Source organism: Giraffa tippelskirchi, chromosome 13 (assembly GCF_054371585.1).
Source record: "Giraffa tippelskirchi isolate mGirTip1 chromosome 13, T2T-mGirTip1v1.2.pri, whole genome shotgun sequence".
Classification (NCBI taxonomy): domain Eukaryota; kingdom Metazoa; phylum Chordata; class Mammalia; order Artiodactyla; family Giraffidae; genus Giraffa; species Giraffa tippelskirchi.
This window is the reverse complement of record NC_137287.1, coordinates 846706-868135: the sequence shown is the minus strand read 5'-3', so window position 1 is coordinate 868135 and position 21430 is coordinate 846706. Positions and strand designations below refer to the sequence as shown.

The window sequence follows — 21430 nt, the reverse complement described above, 5'->3', positions numbered from 1 at the left end:
ACGGTCAGCTTCCTGCTGGACTGGATGTGGGAAGGGAGAAGACAGGAGGTAGGGTCATGCCCAGGCTTGCGGCCTCAGCAGCAGGACCACGTTGGCCGGCTGCGGGTGGGGCTGGTTGGAGGCTGGGAGGCCCAGGGGCGGCTGAGTGCAGGGGGCCCTGGGGCAGAGGCTCCGAGGCCAGAGGGGCAGGGCGGGCGTGGGAGGGAGGGGCCAGGGAGCAGCAGGAGCTGTGATAAGAGGCCGGACTTCACTCAGAGTGCTGCAGGGGCCAAGCAGGGAAGGGCTTGCTCTGCTGGCTTTCTGGAAGGATCTCTAGGCTGCTGGGGAGGGGTGGACTATGGTGGCCAGAGGACAGGAGGACGAGAGGGAGCTGAGGGAGGCTGGCCCGCGGTCAGAGGCCAGGTGTCGGTGGCCTGGATGGGAGGGGCTGCGGCGGGGAGATGTGGGCAGACTGGGGGTATCCCGACTAGGGGGCTGGAGAGGAGCAGAGCTGGTAGAAGGACACGCTTTTTGTGAGGTGCTGAAGGGGACACCCCACAGATGCTGCCATCCACGTCACTGTCCCCAGAGGCAGCCACGTGGGCAAGGGTGCAGCTTAAACTCCTAAGAATCAGAGCTCCGACCACCTTCCTCTTCCTTTTGAGCCCCCAGCCTCGTCCAGCCCTATGACCACCCCTCCGTGGCCTTGGCCTTCCCCTGCCTCACTGGCTTTTCCAGTTCTAAACTCTGCCCTGGGGTCAGGAAAACCCACTTGGCTCGAGGACTAGTCACCAGGCCAGCCAAGCTGGCAGGACATCACCCTTTGTCCTCTATCCGGAAAACCCCAGCGGGTCAGGGCAGCGGCCACAGTCTCAGGTCACAGGGGCTCCCTGTCTAGTACCTGCTCGCCCCTTGTGACAGGGAGCTCACCACCACTGGGCCCGGCTGCAGAAAGGAGTTGGCTCTGCACGGGAGGACCGTCTCCACTCCTTCGAGTGGGGACAGAAGCCACCCTGTCCCCTTGCTGGGCCTCTCTCAGGAAAACACCTTCCTTCCTGCCCGCCGGCGGCCTTGTCTGGACAAGCCCTGGGCCGGCCGGGTGGGCGGGGTCCCCTCACATGTTTGGTGTCAGTGTTTCTGGCTGGCTGTCCTCCTGCATGCAGACAGGGTTCCCAAGAACACGGACGGCCGGGAGCAGCCCCGTAACTGAGCTCCCCACGGGGACCTTTTCCTTAATAACCTGGGTCTCAGATGCTCGTAGTGGAAAACTGGGACACAGACCAGAATACCAAGGGCCCCCAGAGGTCTCAGGCAGGGAGACTCCTGGAGGGCGTCGCCCCACCGGCAGTGCCGCCAACGACACCACGCCCCTTCCCCGGCCTCCGCTGCCTCTTCCTTTGAATCCGGGAGGTTCACGGGCCCGCCGGCAAGACAGGCCGGATCGGAAAGTCCTTCCAAAGGCCAGAAATGCGAGGGCCGTTCCTGCCGCGCGCCAGGACGACGTGGGGGCCACCGGCCGGCCCGCCTGGCGGCACCCGGGTCAGGCCTCGGTCTCCGCGCCCCGGGAGAGTGCGGGAGGCGGCTGGAAAGAAAGAGCGTCGAGGCGCCTCCGGGGGACCCCGGGAGGGAGGGGCGAGCGGCGGGCGGGGCCGGGGCGGAGCCTGCGGGGCGGGGCTTGCTTGGGCCGAGGCCCTGCCGGGCCAGGCGGAGGCGGGACCCGGCCGGGCTCAGGGGCGGGGCCTCTCCGGGGGCGGATCCTGACTGGAGGAGTGGAGTCTGGTGGGCGGGACCTCGTGGTAGGGGGCGGGGCTTCGCCGGGCCAGGCGGGCTGACTCTGGCCGCGCTCCCGCCGGCTCCTCGCGCTCCCGCCGGCTCCTCGTCCTGCCGGGGCTCCTCGGCCGCAGCTCCTCGTCCTCCCAGCCCTCGGGGTCGGGGTTCTCGTCCGCCCCGCGGGCTCGGGCCGGGAAGCGCTGTCCGAGCTCCGGCGCCGGCCGGGCGGACGCCGCCGCCCGCATGGCGGCCATCAAAGCGCTGCAGGAGTGGTGCCGGCAGCAGTGCGAGGGCTACCGGGACGTGAGCATCACCAACATGACCACGTCGTTCCGCGACGGCCTGGCCTTCTGCGCCATCCTGCACCGCCACCGGCCGGACCTCATGTGAGTGCGCCCGCCGCCCGCGCGCCGCCGGGGAGTCAGAGGCCGGGCTGCTCGGGCCGGGGGCGGGGCAGTGGGCTGCGGTCAGGACTCCCGGCCCGGGCGGGACGCTGTGCACCCTGCCCCCGGCGGCCTCAGTTTGCCCGGCGACCTCAGTTTGCCCGACCACCAAGTGGAGCTGGGCCGGAGCCAGGACCTCCGGCCGCCCCCGCCGGCTTAGTCAGTCTGTGACTCAGGCCAGCGACCTGGGCTCTGGCCACAGCCAGCCTTCCTGGCCGGTCTCCCTGGGAAAGCGCCGGCACAGCTGCCCTTCTGGGCCCTCTGAGACCCCCCACTGTCCTGAGACCTAGGCACCAGATCAGGGGCCCTTACTGATGGGACTGACTGTGGGATACTGCCCCTCCCCAAGCCTGTTTAGGCACCTTTAGGAATGCAGCCCAGGGTCACTGCGGGGAGAGGCCAACAGAGCGGAAAGCTGGAGACCACCCGGTCCAGGTCCCACTGGCCAGGCCTCAGTACCCGAGGGCGATAGGGCCAGAGGCAGGAGCCCTGGGAGGTGGGGAGGCCTGGGGACTAGGTGGTCTCCCCCCAGGAGGGTCTCAGAGCCGAGGCTGGGAGGTGGACCCTGCCCTGCTGCCAGGCCTTGTCCCCATTCTGGGCCCCTCCATCTGTTACTCACTCAGCAAACACTCTTTGGCTGTGACTGGGACCCAGCTGGCTGGGACAAAGCTCTGTGCCAAGTGAGGCCCTGGCCCCCCGCCTCGTGAGAGTTCACAATGAGTAAAGCTGCCCGGGCGGGTGCCTGGGCTGGCCAGACAGAGGCTCGGGAAGAGCGTCCTCAGAAGATGCCTTCTGGGAAAGCAGGCTGTTTCAAAGTTCTCCCAAGAAGTCGTGGGTGGAGCCAGAGGTGGGTGGAGCGGGTTTTCCAGGGAGCCCGCAGGTGGGAGAGGCCCGAGGCTGCACCTCGTACAATACGTGCTGCCCTCAGGGGTCTGGTGTACAGATGGGGAGACAGGCCCAGGGAGGAGTTATCCTTGCCTGGGACACGTCAGGCAGAACCAGGACTGGCACATGCCCCGCCCCCATCCCCCCACCCCGCACACAGATGTCCCCTGTACCCGCCGGGGACTGTCCCCACGCCCTCTAGAGGGAAACTGGTCTTAAGAAAGAGGCCCTCAAGGATTTCCTCCTGCAGCCGGGGATTGTGAAATGCACGTGTGGAGCCAGTGGGCCGTGCTCTCTGCCCCCAGCCCTGGCCCAGGGATGTGCCTTGGTCGTCCTCGGAGCCAGATATCAGGGCAGCGAGTATTCCACACCGAATACCTGAAGCTGGGCTTTGAGGGGTGGGCTGGGGTCTTGGAGACTGGGGCACGGACTAGCAATGGAGGCTGGGGCATGCAGGGTCCTGGGGAAGGCTGGCTGGTGACTGAGCCCAGAAAACCCGGCCAGGGTCAGTGGGATGAGTCTGCCATTGGCGGAAAAACCAGCAGGTGTGGCCTTCTGCCAGCCCTGCTGCCTCAGGACACCGCACGGGTGTAACTGGAGATTTGGGGCCTTTCCGAGCCCTGGCAGCGCCCATCTGTTCTCAGCTTAGCTGGGGTTGGAGGCCTGTGTGTGTGTGTGTGTGCGCGCGCGCGCGCACCTGTCCCAGCATGCACTGCCCACAGGTGAGCACAGGCGTGCACATATGGGTGTGTCCGCGTGCTGGCGAAAGCTGGTGTCATACAGCAGTTCCGATAACCGTTATTGAGTGCCTGCTGTGTACCCAGCACTGCGTCCTGTGCAAGGTGGCCTTGGCTCCTGCCTCAGGCAGGGAGTGATGCAGAGACAGCAGACACATGGACGGAGGCCCCAGGCAGCTCCAGGGGGTGGTGAAGGTGGGGCAGGGGCCGCTGAGGGGAGGAGGCCTCGCACGCAGGGATAGAGTAGCCCCTTCCTGCTGGCGTGGTGTCCGTCACCTGCCCCCACTGGACTGTCAGCTCCAGGGGGTGGGCTGTCTGCTTTGTGCACTGCTGTGCCCGCAGTGCCTGCAACCATGTCTGGCATGTGCCAGGCGCTCAGGAGCTAACAGCACGCAGCCGGTGCTTGGGGCCCAGCAGGTACGGCTGTCGTTGCCCGATGAGGGCTCTGCAGGCGCCTGGGAGCAGCAGACGGGCAGAGGCGGCCTGTGACCACAGAGGCAGGGGTGGAGGCACGTGGCTGCAGCCGGGGAAGGCAACCGGAGGCCAGAGGGACACGGAGCTTCCGCAGGGAGCTCAGCCCTGCCGATACCTTGATGTTGGACTTCCGGTCTCCAGCGTGGAAGAGAGTAAACATCTCTGCCGCCCCGTTTGCGGATATTTGTCACGGCAGCTGTGGGCGACGCGTCAGGCTCCCGTATGTGGCGGGGCCTGGAAGGGACTCCACAGATCCTGACTGGTGGGATCCCGTGAGCGTGGGCCCACATGCGTCACGGGCCTCTGTCTGTGCCCTAAACACCCCTCTGCCACCTCCGATCCCGGCCATGCCTCTGGGCAAGGGGGTGGCCTTCCCAAGAAGCTCTGAGCCGCCCCGCTGGCCCCCAGGGGTGCAGGATGGGGAGGAAGCACATGGGAACTTCACAGGGTGGCTGTCCTCCCTGGTCAGACCCGGGTGAGACTCACTCCCTCCCTCCCCATCCTGTGAAGACCCCCCGGCAGCAGGAAAGTGGACATCCTGTCTCCGTGTCTCCTAGCTTCGCCACCAGGAAGGCCTTCCCTTTATCTCCTCTCAGGCCTTCCTGCTGCCTCTTTCCTCCTGGTGCCCAGCGGAGGAGCACAGCTCCGGAGGAGTGGGCACGGAGCCCGCCAGTGGGGGGCTCCAGCTGCCTGGTGCTGGGTCCTCAAGGCGGCTCTGCCCAGCGGGACCTGGGGTTCCCGTGTGCCCTGCGCTGGTCGCCTGCAGGCACCCTGGCAGGTGTGCGGTGTCTGCTGCGGGTGGGGAGACAGACGACCCAGCGGTCTGTCCCTGCCCCCAGCCCACCTACTGAGCCCACCCTGAAGCCGAAGGTGGGCCTGGAGGCGCCTGCCCGCAGGGTCTGTTTCCCAGCAGCCAGGTGAGCTCAGGAACGGCTCAAAGTAAACACTCCTGTTCCGCCTCCGGGCAATAAACCTGTGGGGCTGGACCTGGAGGGACCAAGGCTCCAGGAGCCTGGGAGGAAGGCGGGCAGGCGGGCAGGCACGGTGCCAGGGCGGGAGCCCTTCCCAGAGTCAGGGCTTCCTTCTCCAGGGCCTTTCGGGTGAGCAGGGCGCTGGAGACCACCCCTTTGTGGGGGCCCTGGAGGGGTCAGGAGTCAGGGAGTAGGGCTTTGTGCAAACTCGCGGGGCGACCCCCGACACACACCCCACAGTCCCATGGGGGGTGACCTGACCTTTCCCTGCAGCTTGTATCAGGCTGGGCCAGAAGCAGGGGCGGTGGGAGGTGCTCCCTGATGGCTCTGGGAGACTCGCCAGTCATGGGGGCTCAGGAGGCCCAGTCCCAGAAGCCCCCACCCAAGAGCTGCTTCCTGAGTCAGGGCGGAGGGGCCAGGCCCTGGGCCCCGCCCCCCCGCCCCGGCTCTGGCCTGAGGGCTGCAGCCCGGCCCTGTTGTCTCTCCAGGGTGCCTGTGGGAAGAGGCTCCGGTCGGAACCCACCCCCACCCCCGACTCCTGTCACCCAGGTGGGGGTTGGTCTGCTCCGGCCTGGGGGAGGCCTGCAGCCGGATGGCAAGCAGGGGGGCATCCTGGGGCCCAGCCCCACGCGTGGGGACCCCTCCCCGCCTCACCCTGGTCCTCCAGCTCCGCCCCGCCCCCGGCCTCTTCTGGGGCGTCTGCCTTGGTGTCTCTGGCCCCAAACCAGCTCCCCCTGCCCCAACACACTCTTCTGCCCTGAGGCCTCTCCTGTCTATCCCCTGGGTGCTTTGGTGCCCATGTGTCCCTCCCTCTGTGTCTCGGCCCATCTGTCCCCCTCTCTGCTCCCTGCTCCCCTTCCCCGTGGGATTAACCCCAGATCTGCTGGAGGCACCTGGAAAAAAGGCCCTGCTTCTGGCATTCCCCACCCCCACCCCAGCCCCAGAGCCCACCCCCATGCAGCTGCTTTTAGTTCCAGGAAATAAACAGCGTGAGGTCAGCCCTCCAGGAATTTGGAAGGGGGTACACACTCCCAAGAGCCCCTGGGGCGTTGGAGGTCAGCAGCCCTGCTCAGCTGTGGCCGCGGGGGGCAGGCCGGCAGGGGCTGTGCGTGCCTGGGCTCTCAGCCAGCCGGGCACCGGCCAGGGCAGGGCACGCAGACCCAGTGAGCTCATTCATTCGGCCAGAGTTGCAACAGGGAGCAGATGCCGCAGGAGGCCCTGCGCTCAGCGAGCCGGACAGAGGAACTGTCAGCAGCCTTTATGGAGCGCCAGCTGGGTGCCTGGCCCCAGGCAGGTGCCTTGGAGTCGTAACAGAACATCCATGATTTTATCGTTAACTATGGTTATTTTATTTTTATTTTTGGCCACACCAAGTGCTTGTGGTATCTTATTTCCCCAACCAGGGATCAAACCTGTGCCCCCCCAGAGGGGAAGCGCAGAGTCCTAACCAGTGTACCGATGGGGAAGTCCGGGAACATGTCTGATTTACCTGGGGGGGCGGTGCTCTGGGTCTCCGCCCACAGGTGTGCAGGTTCTGATCCCTCGAGGCCTTAAGTTTAAACACAAGCTGGCAACGGGCCTCCCTGAGGACAGACCGAGGGATCAGCCCGCGGGGCCTGTTGAGCAAGGTCCTGCAAATGGCTGGCTGAGATACAGAAGGAAGCCGTCTCACCAGCCCGTCCAGGAGCCCCGGGCGGGTGTCCGCAGGGCTGGTTCGCTCTGGGCCTCCGCCCTGGACACGCAGATGCTGTCTGCTCCCCGAGCCTCCACTCCATGCCTCTCTTCGTCCACGTTTCCCGTTTAGAAGGACGCCAGGCATTTTGCGTTAGGGCCCCCACTGACTTAAGTTGATTCTCTCTGTGAAGTCCCTGCTTCCCAGCAGGGTTGCATCCTGAGGTTGTCGGGGTTAGGGCTCCAAAGGGCCCCTTGGGGAGGATAATTCAGCCCATCCCACTGGGGATTCGCCTGCTGGAAGAAGGCTGACGGCCTGGGGTGGGCGCTCCTTGGCACTCTCTGAAAGTGTTTATGAGGCTGCTCTGACTCCGGCCATTTCCGCCACCCCGCTGGACCAGGGTGATGCCGACCGAACCCCCTGCCGAGGGGATGTGAGCTCAGTCTCCAGGAGACGGGAAGGGGCATTCTGGAGGCAGGAACAGCGTGACCCAAGGCCCGGAGGCAGGAGACAGGGAGTTTGAAGAGAGCCGAGTCTGGGCGGGGCATGGTCGCTGTGGGACTGGCCAGGGTGGTCCAGCCCAGCCAAGGAGCCTTTGGGAGGCAGGTTGGATTTGGTGCTGAAGGTGGTGGCCTGCAACGTGCGTGGAAGGGCGGTTTTGCACCCTCTGGCTGGCACACCTTGAGCCTGCTCAGCGGGGCTGGCCCCGAGTCGTGGGTGCCCTGATCTGCCCTGGGTTCTGAGACACTCACTCTGGGTCTTCAGGCAGACAGGGTCCTGTAGGCAGCTGGCTGCCCCCACCCGCAGGATGGAGCCTCTGCAGCCCCCCGGGTGGACCAAGGCCAACACAGGGGGCAGAGGGCTTCCTTCTCCTGCTTGTTTGGAGACAAAACAGACCTTGTTATCCTCCCCTGCAGCAGCGAGCATCTTGCTGAGGACACGGACGTTTTAGTCAGTGACCCAGGGCAGGTCTGGAGAAGAGATTGGGCTTTCAAAGGGATGGTTGGGGGCGGGGAGGGGGGCTCCTGAGTCCCCAGACGCTGAGGTCAGAAGGGCCAGCCTGGCCTGGAGTCCCTGGGTGATGGACGGAGCCCGGCCAGTCCTCGGGCCCCGGACAGCGGGGGAGGGGAGGCCGGGCCGCCACGCCCACCTTCCCGCCCGCGGTCATTTCTCCCCGCAGACAGGTCTGCCCGCCGCCCTGTCCCGGGCACAAAGCACCTCTGTTCTCCCGGGTGGTCTCACATCTGGGACACGTTACCTGGGAGGTGGGGGTCTAGGCGGAGACCGGGAGGGTCCCGAGGAGCCGGGCAGGGCAGTGAACAGCCGGAGGCCCACGGGCCCTCCCCGACGTGTGGCCCAGGGCCGGCCTCAGTTTCCTCATCTGTGTACTAGGCCTCCCCGGGGTGTCAGGGGTCAGGGGGTCAGTGCACGGACAGGGCTGGAAGCCAGGGCCTCCCAGGCCAGGGGGCTGCAGGGCCTCCTCTCCGTGACCTTCCCAGCCTCGAGCCAGCGCTGCAGCCGTGAGCAGCTGGGGTCGCCCTCTTAGATGGGGTCCCAAGAGAAGAGGGCCCTGCCCGGGTCAGGCAGAAGTGGGGTGCAGCCCGCAGCTCTCTCCTGTGCCCTGAGGCTTCTGGAGCAGTTCCCCCCAAGGTGGCGAGGCGCCCGGCATGTGGACAGACAGACGGATCCATATGTGACCAGGCCTCCCGGAGGTGTCGGGCCGCCCCGCTGAGCATCCAGGCCGGGCCGGCTGCCTGCTGGGGCCCAGCTGTGTCTTCGGCTCCAACCGTCCTCCCGGGGGTGCCATGCGGTGCTGTGCGGAGTCCCAGGCCCAGCCTGGAGCTGGCGCCCGGCTTCTCCCTCTTCCGGAGCAACCTCTGTGCCTCGGCCTCTCCAGGCCAGGCCTGGGGCCCCTGCACACTCATGGCAAAGTGTGGGGTGGGGGTGGGCATGGGGGCTCTAACATTCTCAGCCTGGAGGGTCTGCCCCCCTTAGGAGGACGGCTGGGCACCTGGTGGGCACGCTTGACCCTCAAACGCCAGGACTCTGGGGCCTCGACCCTGCTCTGGTCCTGTCTTCCTGCTGTGTGGCCTCGGGCACGTTACGGAGCCTCTCTGTGCCGCGTCCTTCGTCCGTGAGCGGGGGCGTTGACAGCGCCTGCAGGTGCGGGGCAGCGTTTGTACAGAGCCAAGGACAGCAGCGCTCACAGGCAGCGCTGGGTTCATACAGGCAGTGAGAAGCCCGGAGCTGGCGCGGGGCCCGGCCTGCCCTGACCCTGGGCTGTGCGGACCTCCGTCCGTGGGGCCACTCGCTCGGGATGCTGGCCTCTTGGGACCCGCCAGCGCCCTGCTGGGGGGCCGCCCTCCCTGAGCAGGGGCCTGGCTGGGCTGACCGCCTTGCTCCCCGGGGCCCACTTCCAGCCACGCCTAACGGGCGGTGCAGGGCAAGAGGTGATGGCTGCAGCTGGGGGCCCGTGTGGGCCTGCCGCCCAGCCCCGCCCTCCTCGCGGTCACTGTGCAACCTGGTTCCTTCCCTGCCCCCACCCAGCCTCGGTCCCCCGCCCAGACCCTTCTGGCCCCCCCTTTCTTGGACCCTGAGCTGCTTTGAACACCAGTGTTCTTATTTTCCAGAAACTTCGATGCTCTCAGGAAGGAAAATGTTTACGAGAACAACAAGCTGGTGAGTGCCCGCTCCTGCTTCCCTGGGCCTGTGTCCCAGGGACCCTTGGGCGACATGCCCAGGGGCTGCTTCAGAGTCAGGGTCAGGCCTGGCCCGTGCGGGGCGACCCCCGCTCCCAGAGCAGCCCCTGGTCTTGGAGCCAGGCCCTCCTGGTCCCTCTTCCTGGCCCCTCCTTCCCACCGGCGGCAGAGCAGGGGGAGCGGGGCAGGGCAGGGCTCCCGGGGTCCTGGGACAGGCCTGCTCTCAGGCTAATGGCCTCCAGTGCTCCCCAGCCCTCCCACCGTGGACCCCTCCCGGGCCAGCCTCAGCGTCTCTGCTGCTCAGCGAGCTCCTGGCCGCCCGCTGACGCCCAGGGCGCCGGCCCGTGCTCACCACGTTCACTTGCGGGCCTGGCGCGGGTGCAGCCGCCGCTCGGCACGGGCGATGGGAATTTAAACTTAATCGAGATGAAATAAAACGGCATTTGCAGTTCCTCAGTGACACTGACCACGTTTCAGACCCTCACCAGCCACACGTGGACGGCTTGGAATGGGACATGCCCACCGTGACAAGGCGGTTAGGCCGCCTGTGACCACGGGGAGCGCGTGCGCCACGGGGAAGAGGTGCGGGTGCCAGGCTTGGTGAGGGGCCAGGGGCGCCTCGCTGGGTGAGGCCAGGATGGAGGCTGTAGAGGTGAGGCTCCGGGGCTGGAGGGCACCCTGCATGTGAGAAACAGCAGGTGGGGCACGGCAGGGACCGAGGGGGAGGCTGGAACAGAAAGAGGAAGCTGGAACAGAGGGAGAGTTTGGAACCGAAAGAGGAGGCTGGAACAGAGGGAGGGGCTGGAACAGAGGGAGGGGCTGGAACAGAGGGAGGGGCTGGAACAGAGGGAGAGGCTGGAACAGAGGGAGGGGCTGGAACAGAGGGAGGGGCTGGAGCGGCAGGCATGGGGCAGCGGGCAGCCCGGGGTGTGGGGAGAACTTGGCTTCTTCTCTGAAGGCTGTTGTGCTGGGAGCTCCCCCTGGTGCCACAGGGTCTGTGCAGGGCGGGGGCGCCGCTGGAGGTGCCAGATCCTGCCTGTTTTGAAGGACTTGGAGGCAGTGGGAGGCCTCTCTATGTGGCACGGAGGGGCCATCACTGCTGGGGGGCCGCAGCTCTGCGGGCCCAGGAGCCTCTTCGATGCACAGAGCTTGGGGGAGTCGTGGTAGTTCAGGGGAGGAATGGAGCGCAAAGGCGGGAGCCCACGGGCGGGCCCAAGGGAGGGAGGCAGGAAGAGCCCCCACAGCGCAGCGCTGGGCAGGGGAGGCAGCCCGAGGCGGGGCGGGAGGCGCAGAGGCCGTGGCCAGTGGGGAGCCCTCCGCCAGTGGCCCTCCCGCCGCCCCGGCTCTGGCTCCTAGGACCTGGGTCCCCGTTGGCCTGGGGAGGGCTTCTCCCACGGAGAAAGCTGCCCCCTGACTCGTAAGGCCCGTGTCAGCCAGGGGCGTGCAGATTCGGGGGTGGGGGACCGTTGAGGGGTCTCCACGGTGACGGGCTGGAGTCCCTGAGGGCCAGGGCCCAGACCGGCCCCGGCTCCTTCAATCCTGTTGTCGGGGTGTGATCCTCGTTGTACAGACGGGTAAACCGAGGCCAGGGAGCCCACGTAGGCCGGGTAGACCACAAACTGGAACCAGACCTTCCTGGGCTCCAGGCAATTCTGCTGTCTCGGGCCCCTCCCCTCCTCCGGGGGAGCTGGTGGTCTGACCGAGGAGGGTTGGGGTCTCCCGGCCCCCCGCTGACCACCGCCGCCCTCCTCCAGGCCTTCCGCGTGGCAGAGGAGCAGCTGGGCATCCCAGCCCTGCTGGATGCCGAGGACATGGTGGCCCTGAGGGTGCCCGACCGGCTGAGCATCCTGACCTACGTGTCCCAGTACTACAACCACTTCCAGAGGCGCGCCCCCGGTGAGTGCCCCACAGTCCTCCCGCGGCCCCCCGGACACAGGCTCAGCTGTGCCCCTCCCTGTCCGTGGGCAGACACACCCAGCTGCCCCGTTCCCCTGCGGGCCTGGATTTGCCTATCTGCACCCCTGGGGTCTGCGCCCACAGCTCTCGCCTCGGGCGGCGTGGCCAACCCCACGTAGGCTCTCAGAGACCCCCCATTTGGTGCTGACGGTCAGCTGGCCCTGGCAGGGTGCAGCTGCAAACAGGCTGGACAGGGGAGGGGCTGGCCGGGGAGACAGTGCTCCAGCCGCTCTGTGTCCCAGCAGCTCAGGGCCCCCCACCTCCCACCGCGCCTTGCCTTGGCGCAGAAATCCCCGGATCGCTCTGGGCTCAGGGCCAGCCTGCCCTAGAGCCCCACTCAGTGCGGAAACAGAAAGTCCCTATTCCCTGACCGCAGAGCAAGCAGGGCTCTCGGGGAGGGGAGGGGGGAGCGGGGAGGGGAGGCCAGGCCCTGCTGCCAGTGGAAGCTGTCGGGGCCGCGCCCACGCCGGCCCCTGCCCGTACCCCGTCACCCCAGCTCCCGTGCTGGCACTGGCACCTCCAGGGGACCTGTGGTGGGAGGTCGGCGCCTGGACTCTCAGAGCCAGCGTGCGGGGCCTGGGCCCTGACCCCGTGTCTCATGCCAGCTGAGCGCACGGCCGGTGTCAAAAGGCCCCCGTCCGACACCAGTGAGGAGCCATCTGGAAAGAAGGCCCCGTCCCAGCTCGGGCAGCCCACACCCGTCCCGGCCCGGGGACAGCCGCTGTCTCCAGTCAGCACAAACCCCACCATCCAGCGGAAGGATGGGGGCGCAGAGGGCCCCCTGCGGAAGGCTGTAAGCACTCGGCCCCTCCGTCTGGTCCACGGGTTCTCTGTTAGCTTCCCCCGAGCAGGGCTCTGGGGCCTGAGTGTGCCCAGGGTGGGGAGGTCCCCTCGGGGCCCAGACTGGCCCCCCGAGCTCCTTCAATGCTGTGTGATGGTGGGGGTGTGATGCCCACTGTGCAGATGGGTAAATGGAGGCCAGGGAGGCCACAGGCCCAGCAGGTGCTTCGCCTCAGCCCCTTCCCCGCCCGGGGGGCCCAGAGAACGTGCTATGTGCGGTTTGCTCCCAGGCCAGCCCTGCGAGATGAGGTGGAGACGGGATGGGGTAGGGCGGTCACTCCGGGCCTCCTCGCCCGGGGCGCTGGGAATTGGGTTGGCTTTCTGCTCCTTGGGGCGGGAATGGGAGGTGTTGGCACCTGTCCTGGTCCTCGGGGCCCCCACCATCAGCCCCCAGCCCCCCTCCCCTTGGGCCCGGCTGGGGACCCTGAGCTGAGTCCAGGCACGAGCCTCCTCCGGGGCCCCCGGTCTGTAAACTGGGGTCTTCCAGCCCCCGGACGGTTGGGCAGGCTGGCTGGGGGGGCGCGGGGCAGGCAGCTCAGTGGCGCCCACCCCCCAGGGCCAGGCTGCAGGTGGCTCCCTCAGCAGCACCTGCGGCGTTTGCGGGCAGCACGTGCATCTCGTGCAGCGCCACCTGGCGGACGGGAGGCTGTACCACCGCGGCTGCTTCAGGTGGGCGTGGGCGTGTGTGCACGCGTGAGTGCCTGTGCGCGCGTGTGCATCCGTGTGCATGCATTTGTGTGTGTGTGTGTGCTTGTAGGTGTGTGTGTGAGTGCCTGTGCGCGCGTGTGCATCTGTGTACATGCTGATGGGTATGGGCACTTCCCAGGGTGTCCGCGCCCCTAATGAGGGCCTTGGGGGAGACTACCTCAAAGTGACTAGGGGATGGGGTGTTTGTTCAGTGACTCGCCAGCCACACGAGGGGACACAGGACGCACATGTGTGTGCTCTGGGGAGGAAGGATTGAACGCAGATGTGGCTGGAGCCCCCACCCCGGTCTCCCCGCCCCCCCAGGTGTAAACAGTGCTCCAGCACGCTGCACTCGGGGGCCTACAGGGCCACAGGAGAGCCCGGCGTCTTCGTCTGCTCCAGCCATCACCCCGAAGCCACTTCTGCCAGCCCCACGTTGCCCAGCCTGGCCTCCAGGCGGCCTGGAGCCACATCCACAGACTCGGAGACCCCTGGAGGCCTGAGGAAGACGCGGGAGGCAAGCGGACAGAGAGACGTGGGGCCAAAGGCCAGGCGGCCCGGCTGGGACCCCACGGCGGGCAGCGCATCTGCCAGAGGTTCTGCTCCAGCTGCAGAGGACCCGCCAGCCCCCGCCTCGTCCCGAGTCCCCGCGGGGAGCCCAGCTGTGCCCAGGGTCTTGGCGGGCCCCACGGGGGGTGAAGCCAGCACTCACATGACCAGCAGCTCCCTGACGAGATGGCCATCGCCAACAGGCAGCCCCCGGCCCACTGGGACCCCGCGTGCCCTGGACCCTGGCCCAGCCACACTGCAAGGCTGGGCCATGCCCCAAGTTGCAGCCCCCCAGACCAAGCTCAGTTCCAGGCCGACGTCTCCGGTACCAGCAAGCACCCCGGCCTGGACCCCATCATCCTCTAAGACCCAGCAGGCCCGGGAGCGGTTCTTGGAGACCCCCAGTGCTGCCCCCAGCCCTGGCCCAGCTGCCACGGACATGCCTTCCAGGGATGGCTGCAGGGAGCAGGCGCTGTGCTTCCTCCGCAAGGCCCTCCCGGAGCTCGGGGCGCCCGGCAGGTGGGTGCAGGAGGGGGCCCCGGAGCCCGGCGGGGTCGGGGCGGCCAGGGAGATGCTCGGGGCTCCAGCCCTGCCTGGAGTGTGGCGCCGGGGCTGCCTGTCCGCGGCCTGTTTCCTCACCTGGGGGTGTGGGGACTGAGCTGGCCGCAGAGGGCCTGATGGCCGCAGGCAGGGGCTGTGGCTGGCCCTGTAGAGCTGGCCGCGTTGTGTGCGGGGGGCCTGGCCACGCTCAGTCCACTGTGAGGACACCTTGCACAGATGAGGGACTGGGGCCATGGGTCGTCCGAGCTTTGGCGGGGTTGAGCATGGCCCAGCACCTTCGGTGTGCGGGACCCAGGGCAGGGAGTGGTGGGTAGAGGTGGGTCTCTGTGCTCGCATCCAGGGGATGCTGGACAAGCGGAGCCTGGGTGGCTGCAACCACAGGCATTGTTCCTTCACAGAGCTGGAGGCCCCGGGTCCGAGCTCCAGAGGTGGGCAGGGCCGCGTCCGAACGCAGGCTCGTGGGGGCTCCCTCGCCTCATCCAGCTCTTGGGGGCGCCCGTAGCCTGCGGCTCGTCTCTGCTGTCTTCAGGGCTCCTGTCTGTCCGTCTGTCCTCTCCTTCTCTCCTTTTCCCTCTTGTCTTTGGCGTCAGGGCCTCCCCCATCCCGGATGAGTGACTCCTAGCTTGATCTTACCTGCAAAGAGCCTGTTTCCAGATAAGGTCATGCCCTGAGCCCCTGAGGGGACGGGAAAATGGGGGACACTGTGGCACCCTGGAGGGTCCACGCCAGGCCGGCGACAAGGCTGCAGCCACTGCCCAGAGCTGCCCCTCCCATTGGGGGCACTCCTGGCTCAGAGCGGCTGACGCCGGCGGGTGCCAGGGCCTCCCAGGGCGGGCACCGGGATCAGGCCCTTGCCACTGCAGCGTGGAGGGGTGTGTCCAGGGCTCTCGGGGGCCGAGGCTGTGTGAGCGCTCCCAGGGTGTTCCCTGCGGGGAGCCCAGTCTGGGGGGCGGGGGACAGAACTGGCTTGCCTGAGGGGCCCAGGGCCCCACTTCCTGCATGAGTGCGTCCCCGGGGACGCGGTGGCCATGGGCTGGCTTCGTGCGTGTCGCTCAGGAGGGAGCTCAGCCTCCGCGGTGCACGCCCGGCTGCTCCGAGCAGGCCGGGGGGTCAGGGAGGGAGGTCCGGGTGCCACCCCCCCCACACCCTGCACGTGGTGCCTCGGGGTGTTCAGTACCAGCCGACCCCAGAGCTCCCAGGAGGGTGTCGTGCGCCAGGGCCAGGCCCCACACACGCAGCATCCCTCAGGAGGGTGGACCTTGGGGGGCATCTCAGGGAGACGAGGGGCTGCTTACTGCCTGGGGGTTGAGGGGGCTCCAACCCTGCTGACACCCGTGCACCCCCCGCAGACCCCCGCCCGCGGCCGCCCCCGCTCCCAGCTCCCATCCCAGATCCAAGGGGCCCGGAGCAAGTCCGTCAGCCAGGGCATCACAGCTTGCATCCCCGCAGACCCTCAGCACCCCCGCGAAGACGGGGCCGCCCGCCACCCCAGGTGTGGGCAGCGCCTCACTGGCGCCCCAGGAGGCCAAGAAGGGCCCGGCTGCCTCCTCAGGGGCCATCGGGGCTGGTGCTGGCTCCAGGCTGAAGCCGGAGGCCCCACTGGCCAAGGGTAAGAGCACCCAGTGTGGGCGGGGCGAGGGGTGGGCGTGGCGGGGCGAGGGGTGGGCGTGGCGGGGCCCGGGGGGTCCACGCGCCCGGCCTGCTGCTGTGTCGTGGCCGCTCTGTTCCCGGCCCGCGGGCTCCTGGCGTTCCGTCTAGGGGGCTGTCACCCGCCGTCCCAGCCCACCTGGCCCAGCCCCGCCCCGTCGCTCCGTGGTGACGGCGCCCGGCAGGCCGCTGGCACTGTCCGCGCCCTCAGCAGGGTCCCCCTCCCGTGGGGTGAGCACCCACGATCCATGTGTCCCTCATCACTGCCCCGAACTGGCCACAGGGGCCCCGTTCTCCGAAGGCCCTGATGCCCCTGGACTGCCCTGGCCTCGTGCTCCAGGGCCAGCGTTGCAGACACTTTGCTGCAGGACTGCGGACCTGGCCTTTTCTGGACACTGGGGCTGCCCCTGAGGGCACCTGTGGGGTCACTCTTTCGTGGCTGAGCCCCCGGCCCCGGCCCGAAGGCCACTCTGCCCGGAGCCGAGGAGGCCTGCAGACAGTCACCCCACACCCGCACGGAGTCCCCGGGGCTCACGTGCCCTGTTTGGCAGCAGAAGTGGGCAGGGGCCCCCCAGGCACACAACACAGAGGGGAGTCCTTCCCAGCAGCTCCCACAGGGAGCGCCCCTTCCCAGGAGCCAGGCTGGCCGCCGGGGCGCCCGATGGTGGGGCGGTGGGAGGAGGGGGAGGGGCCGCTTTTCCCAGCAGACCCCTCGCTCCCACCCAGGCCCGAGCGCCAGCCCCCAGGACGGCCCGGAGGACCAGCCGGCGGGATGGAGGGCCCGCCTGAAGCCAGTGGAAAAGAAGAGCCCTGCCGACAGGTGCGCGCGGCGGGCTCCTGGGGGCGCTGAGCCTCCGCCGCGCAGCGGCCAGTTGGCACCCATGGCAGGGCCGTGTGCACGTCGGCCTGTGTGGGTCAGCTGTGGAAGCAGAAGCCTGAGTGGACAGGCCACGTGCCCTCGGGCCACTGGACTCGGGGGGTCAGGCGGCTACAGGGAGGGTCCACGAGGACCCTCGGATCCTTGCTCTGAACCAGGCTGGAGGCCCCGGGAATGAGAGCACCCGATGTGCGTCCTCCCAGGGCTGACCCCGGAGCCTAGCCGGGACCCCCACTCACTGCAGGCTTGGCAGAGAGAGGGGCGGGGAGGGAGAGAGGGCTGCTGCAGATCCATGGGGCGGGGCGGCCTCCCTGTGTGAGCCGCGAGGGACCCGTCCTCATACACACTCCGGGGGGCCCGTGTGTGCGTCGGCCGTGCGCACCTTAGCACACGCTTGCACCTGTGACGTGGGTGCACCTGTGCTCCAGGAGGTGAGACCGTCGGGGCTGAGAGCCACACGCGTCCCCCAGGCTGGTCTGCACGGGGAGTGGGGAGGCCTGTCTCCCTCCGCTGACCTCCTGCCTCTGCCCAGGGCCCCGGAGCCGAAGGAACCTCAGGTCCTAGGAGAGCCGAGGGCAGATGATGCAGCCAGGAAGGTGTCCGGGAGCTCCAAGGGGGGCGTCCGCATCACGCTGACCTCTGTGCGGGTGGACAGGATGCCGGGCACGGCCGGCCCCGGGGCCAGCCTCCCAGGTACTGCTGGCCAGAGGCCCCCGACCCTCCTCAGCCAGGCAGCCCCGGTCTAGGGGGCTCTTTCCTCGGGGGCAGAGGAGCTGGTGGTCCCAGTGGGCGGGCGGGCGTGTGTGTGTGAGGTGTGACCGTGTGTGTCTGCTCCCAGCCGCGCTCTGCCTCCCCGAGCAAGTCCCCGACCTCCTGGGCCTGTTTGCCCTGTGCTCTCAAGGGTCAGCCTTCTGTCCCCTTCCCCTCCCCCTCCCGTGGACGTGGCCAGTCGGGCAGACGTGGATCATGGCCTGATACCTGTGTGGGCTCCCCTCCAAGGGGGCCCAGCTCAGGAAGGCAGGAAAGGGAGCGCCCGGGCCTACCGGCCTGACACGTGGCCCGTCCCCCCGCGGGCAGCTGCGTCTGCGTCTGCATCCCCTCGCAGGAAGCTGGCTGTGCCAGCCAGCCTGGATGTTTCTGGCGACTGGCTGCAGCTTGAGCCATCGGGGAAGGAAGGCCCTGCCTGGAGCCAGAAAGAGGAGGAGAAAGGCCCTCCCCAAGGCAAGCCGGGTGAGTCCAGGGCACGCCCTGTTCCTGCCTGGGGTGCAGCTGGAGGGGGCTCCTTTGGAGGACGTGCCCCGAGAGGTTTTGGAGGATGTGTAGGAGCTCATGGAGCCTAGAATGGAGGAGGACAGGCTTCCAGTGCCAGCAGAGGCGAGCACACCTGGAGGTGGCTGGGCTCTGTGTATGTGAGGAGGGGCTGGAGGTCTGGAGGGGCTGGGCTGGGCCCCAGGCCCTTCCCATGTGTAGGGACAGCAGGACAGGATCGAGGCCCCGCCTACCTCCTGGAGCCTGAGTCACCCTGGCAGTGATGGGGCGTTTGCTCCCGGCATCTTGTGGGAAGGGTGGCTGGGGTGCTGGCAGGGTGTCCTTGCTGCCACTTGGAGGAGGCCAGGGTGTGGGTGGGCATGGGACTCCCGGGATGTGTCTGCCAGCTCTCACTGTTTGGGCACCAGCAGGGGCTACTGGGTCTGGCAGGCATACCAGGATGCCAGGGCGTCCTGAGGGGCAGGGCTGGGTGGGCCCCCTCCAGACCACGTCTGGGTCACGCTGGGCCTGGTGCCTGAAGAGGCTCATCCTGCCCCTTCTGCAGGGAGCCCCCCGGGACCGGCTGGCGTAGCCACTCCACCTGCCAAGTCGGCAACCTCCCCTGTCAGGGTGAGTGGGCTGGGGTGCAGGTGGGTGAAGAGCTCAGCCCCAGGGCCCACAGCCGGCCCCCACCCCTCACTACCCCCTCGTCCCCAGCTGCACCCCAACTACGTGCCCCCCGAGATCCAGCGGCAGGTTCAGGACATCGAGAGGCAGCTGGACGCCCTGGAGCTCCGGGGAGTGGAGCTCGAGAAGCGTCTGCGAGCGGCCGAAGGGGGTGAGCACCCCCCCCACCCCGAGTCGGGCCTCCCCTCCCCACCCAGCACCCTGACTGGGCCTTGGCCAGCGTGGCCCTGGGCCCCTCGGCCCGCCCACGCCCAGCCTGCTCCTCTCCGTAGATGACTCGGAAGACACCCTCATGGTGGACTGGTTCCGGCTCGTCCACGAGAAGCAGCTGCTATTGAGGCTGGAGTCAGAGCTGATGTACAAGTGAGCGTCTGGCCATGGCCCCCAGGAGGGACCCTCTCCGTACATGTACACGGGTGCACACACAGCTGTGCTCACGGGCGTGCTCAAGGGTGGCTGGGCGGCCAGCGGCGGCCGGGCTCATAGCCGCGTCCCCTCGGCAGGGCCAGGGACCAGCGCCTGGAGGAACAGCAGCTGGACCTGGAGGGGGAGCTGCGTCGGCTGATGGCCAAGCCGGGTGCGTCCACGCAGCGGTGCGGGGCGAGGCTGGCGGGGCAGGGGTGGGGCTGAGGGGCTCGGGTGCCGGCTTCCCAGGGCCCCCAGATGGCTGCCTGGCTGAGCCCCTCAACCTCTCTGTGCCTGGGTTTCATCCCTGGAAAGTGGGGGCAATTCTAGCACCCCCTCCTTTGGCGGTGGTGAGGCTTGTGCGGGGCATGCAGGGAGCAGCTGACGAGAGTCTGTTGGCATCGTGGTCCTCACGGCTGAGTGCCTGGGCTGAGGGCTCGGGTCCTGGCAGGCCCGCCTGTCCCCTGCCGTGGCGCCCGGAGCCCACTGTGTCTGGGACGGGTGGGCGGTGTTGTGTGCGTGGCTGTGACACCCAGGAGGGGCCTGCAGCGCCAGCCTCCCGTTCAGATGCTGTTCACTCGCTCCCTCAGCCAGCGCTGCCCCTCACGGCCCAGGGACCCCCCTTCTCCTCTGGTGGAGGAGCCTGACCCTTGGGGAGTGGGGACACCGCGTCCCTGAGCAGGGTGGGGACAGCAGGGCTCTGCTGACGCCAGCTGTCCCTGCAGAGGGTCTGAAGTCCCCCCAGGACCGGCAGCGGGAGCAGGATCTGCTGGAGCAGTACGTGAACACGGTCAACGACCGCAGCGACATCATCGACTTCCTGGATGAGGACCGGCTCAGGTGAGGGGGTCCGGGGGTTCTGGGTGAGGAGGGGTCCGCGTGTCTGGGTGAGGGGGGCTGAGGACCTCCCCTCCCGATCAGCCGGAGGAGGAGACCCACCGTGAGCATTTTGCAGGTGAGACCTGAGGCTGAGGGTGGGCCCTGCCAGGCAGTCCGGCTCCCAGGGTCTCCCCCAGTGAGGCCCCTGGTGCACCCGGCCCCTCTGGCCCCGGGTCCCTGTCCAGGTGGGGACCTGCGCAGGGCGGGAGAGGGTGGTATCGCGATGTGGCCTGTGGTCAGGTGATGAGAGGGCCAGTGAGCTCCGGCCAGTGTGAGGGCGCCTGCACCCCCACTGCGTGCCCTCACGACCGCTCCGTTTCAGGGAGCAGGAGGAGGACGAGGTGCTGCAGAGGATGATCCGGAGGCTGGGTGACTGGGGGCTCCGGCGCGGGGGGCGGGGCCCTTGGGGCGGGGTGGGGCCTGTGGGGGGGCGGGGCCCTTGGGGGCGGGGTCAGGAAGGCTCACCCTGAGGGACTGAGTCCCTTGGCCTTGAGGGGCCCCGTAGTCGGGCCGAGGGGAGCCTAGTCCTCCAGACGCGCCCAGCCCTGCGGGTGTTCTCCAGGCAGGCGCTCGGCGCGTCCCCCTGGGGAGGGCGGCAGGTGGGCTCTGCTGGGGCCCGGGGTGGGGTCGGGGGGACAGCCCGCGGGTGGGAGGCCTGCGGAGCCGGCCTCCAGGTGGGCGAGCGAGGCCCCTGTGTCCGTCCCCAGACCTGCAGAAGAGCGGCGAGGAGCAGAGGAAGAAGCCCAGGTTCCGCTTGTCCAGCATCTGGTCCCCCAAGAGCCGGAGCAGGACCCCCGAGTAGCCACCTGGCAGGGCTGCAGGACCCTCGCCCACGGGCGGGTTGGGATCCACACTGCCCCCTCTGCGGGGTCCAGGGAGCCTCAATAAAGAAACTGACATGTGGCTTGGGCTCCGTGTCCCGTCGGCCCTGAGCTCCTGGGCAGCCCAGAGGTCTCAGCCACCGTCCACCTCTGCAGCCGCGTGGACAGGCCTGTGGCCTCGGGCGCACGCTGCCTCTCTGGGCCTGGCCTGGGCCCTCTGGGTTGGGCCTGCTGGCTGCTTCCTGGCCTGGCCACGCGGACAGGCTGGACGTGAGCCTTCCAGGAACCGGACAGGGTGGGGTCTCTGCAAACCGCACCGGGTGCTGGCCCCCACACCCCACGTGGGGATCGCCGTCTAGATCTGTGACTTTGACCTTTGAGGTGGAGGCCGGCTGGTCCCCCGTGGGCCGCGATCCTGGCGTCCAGCAAAGGAGCCAGGCACTGCCCTGCCCGATCCCGGGTGAGGGGGCCGCGGTCCCGCGTGGCAGGCCTGAGGGAGCAGAGCTTCCTCGCAGCGCAGACCTGTGTTCTCAGCAGCGCCAGCCCGGCCCCCTGGACTGTAGTCACCTTCCCTTCCAGGGCTCAGCCTCCCAGCCTGGGCACGGCGGGTCACAGCCGTGTCTTCCTGTGGGGTCTGCAGCCA

General features: G+C 68.3%; 1 protein-coding gene across 6 annotated transcripts; it reads left to right on the top strand.

Annotated features, from left to right (window-relative positions):
- The first annotated feature begins 1639 nt into the window (after positions 1–1639).
- On the top strand, positions 1640–20869 carry MICALL2 (MICAL like 2). Of its 6 annotated transcripts, none has more exons than XM_081552504.1 (17): positions 1640–2135; positions 9562–9610; positions 11385–11526; positions 12192–12379; positions 12983–13095; positions 13438–14181; positions 15573–15832; positions 16597–16690; positions 17280–17440; positions 17825–17977; positions 18561–18625; positions 18713–18833; positions 18955–19045; positions 19186–19259; positions 19813–19927; positions 20296–20335; positions 20674–20869. In XM_081552504.1, the coding sequence occupies exons 1-16, from the start codon at positions 1993–1995 to the stop codon at positions 20321–20323; spliced, it is 2541 nt and encodes an 846-aa protein (XP_081408630.1). In that variant the 5' UTR covers positions 1640–1992; the 3' UTR covers positions 20324–20335; positions 20674–20869. The 6 variants fall into 6 exon arrangements, with proteins under 6 accessions (XP_081408630.1, XP_081408629.1, XP_081408631.1 ...); XM_081552503.1 differs by having other exon boundaries at positions 20289–20335; XM_081552505.1 differs by lacking the exon at positions 20296–20335 and having other exon boundaries at positions 19813–19974.
- The last annotated feature ends 561 nt before the right edge of the window (positions 20870–21430 follow it).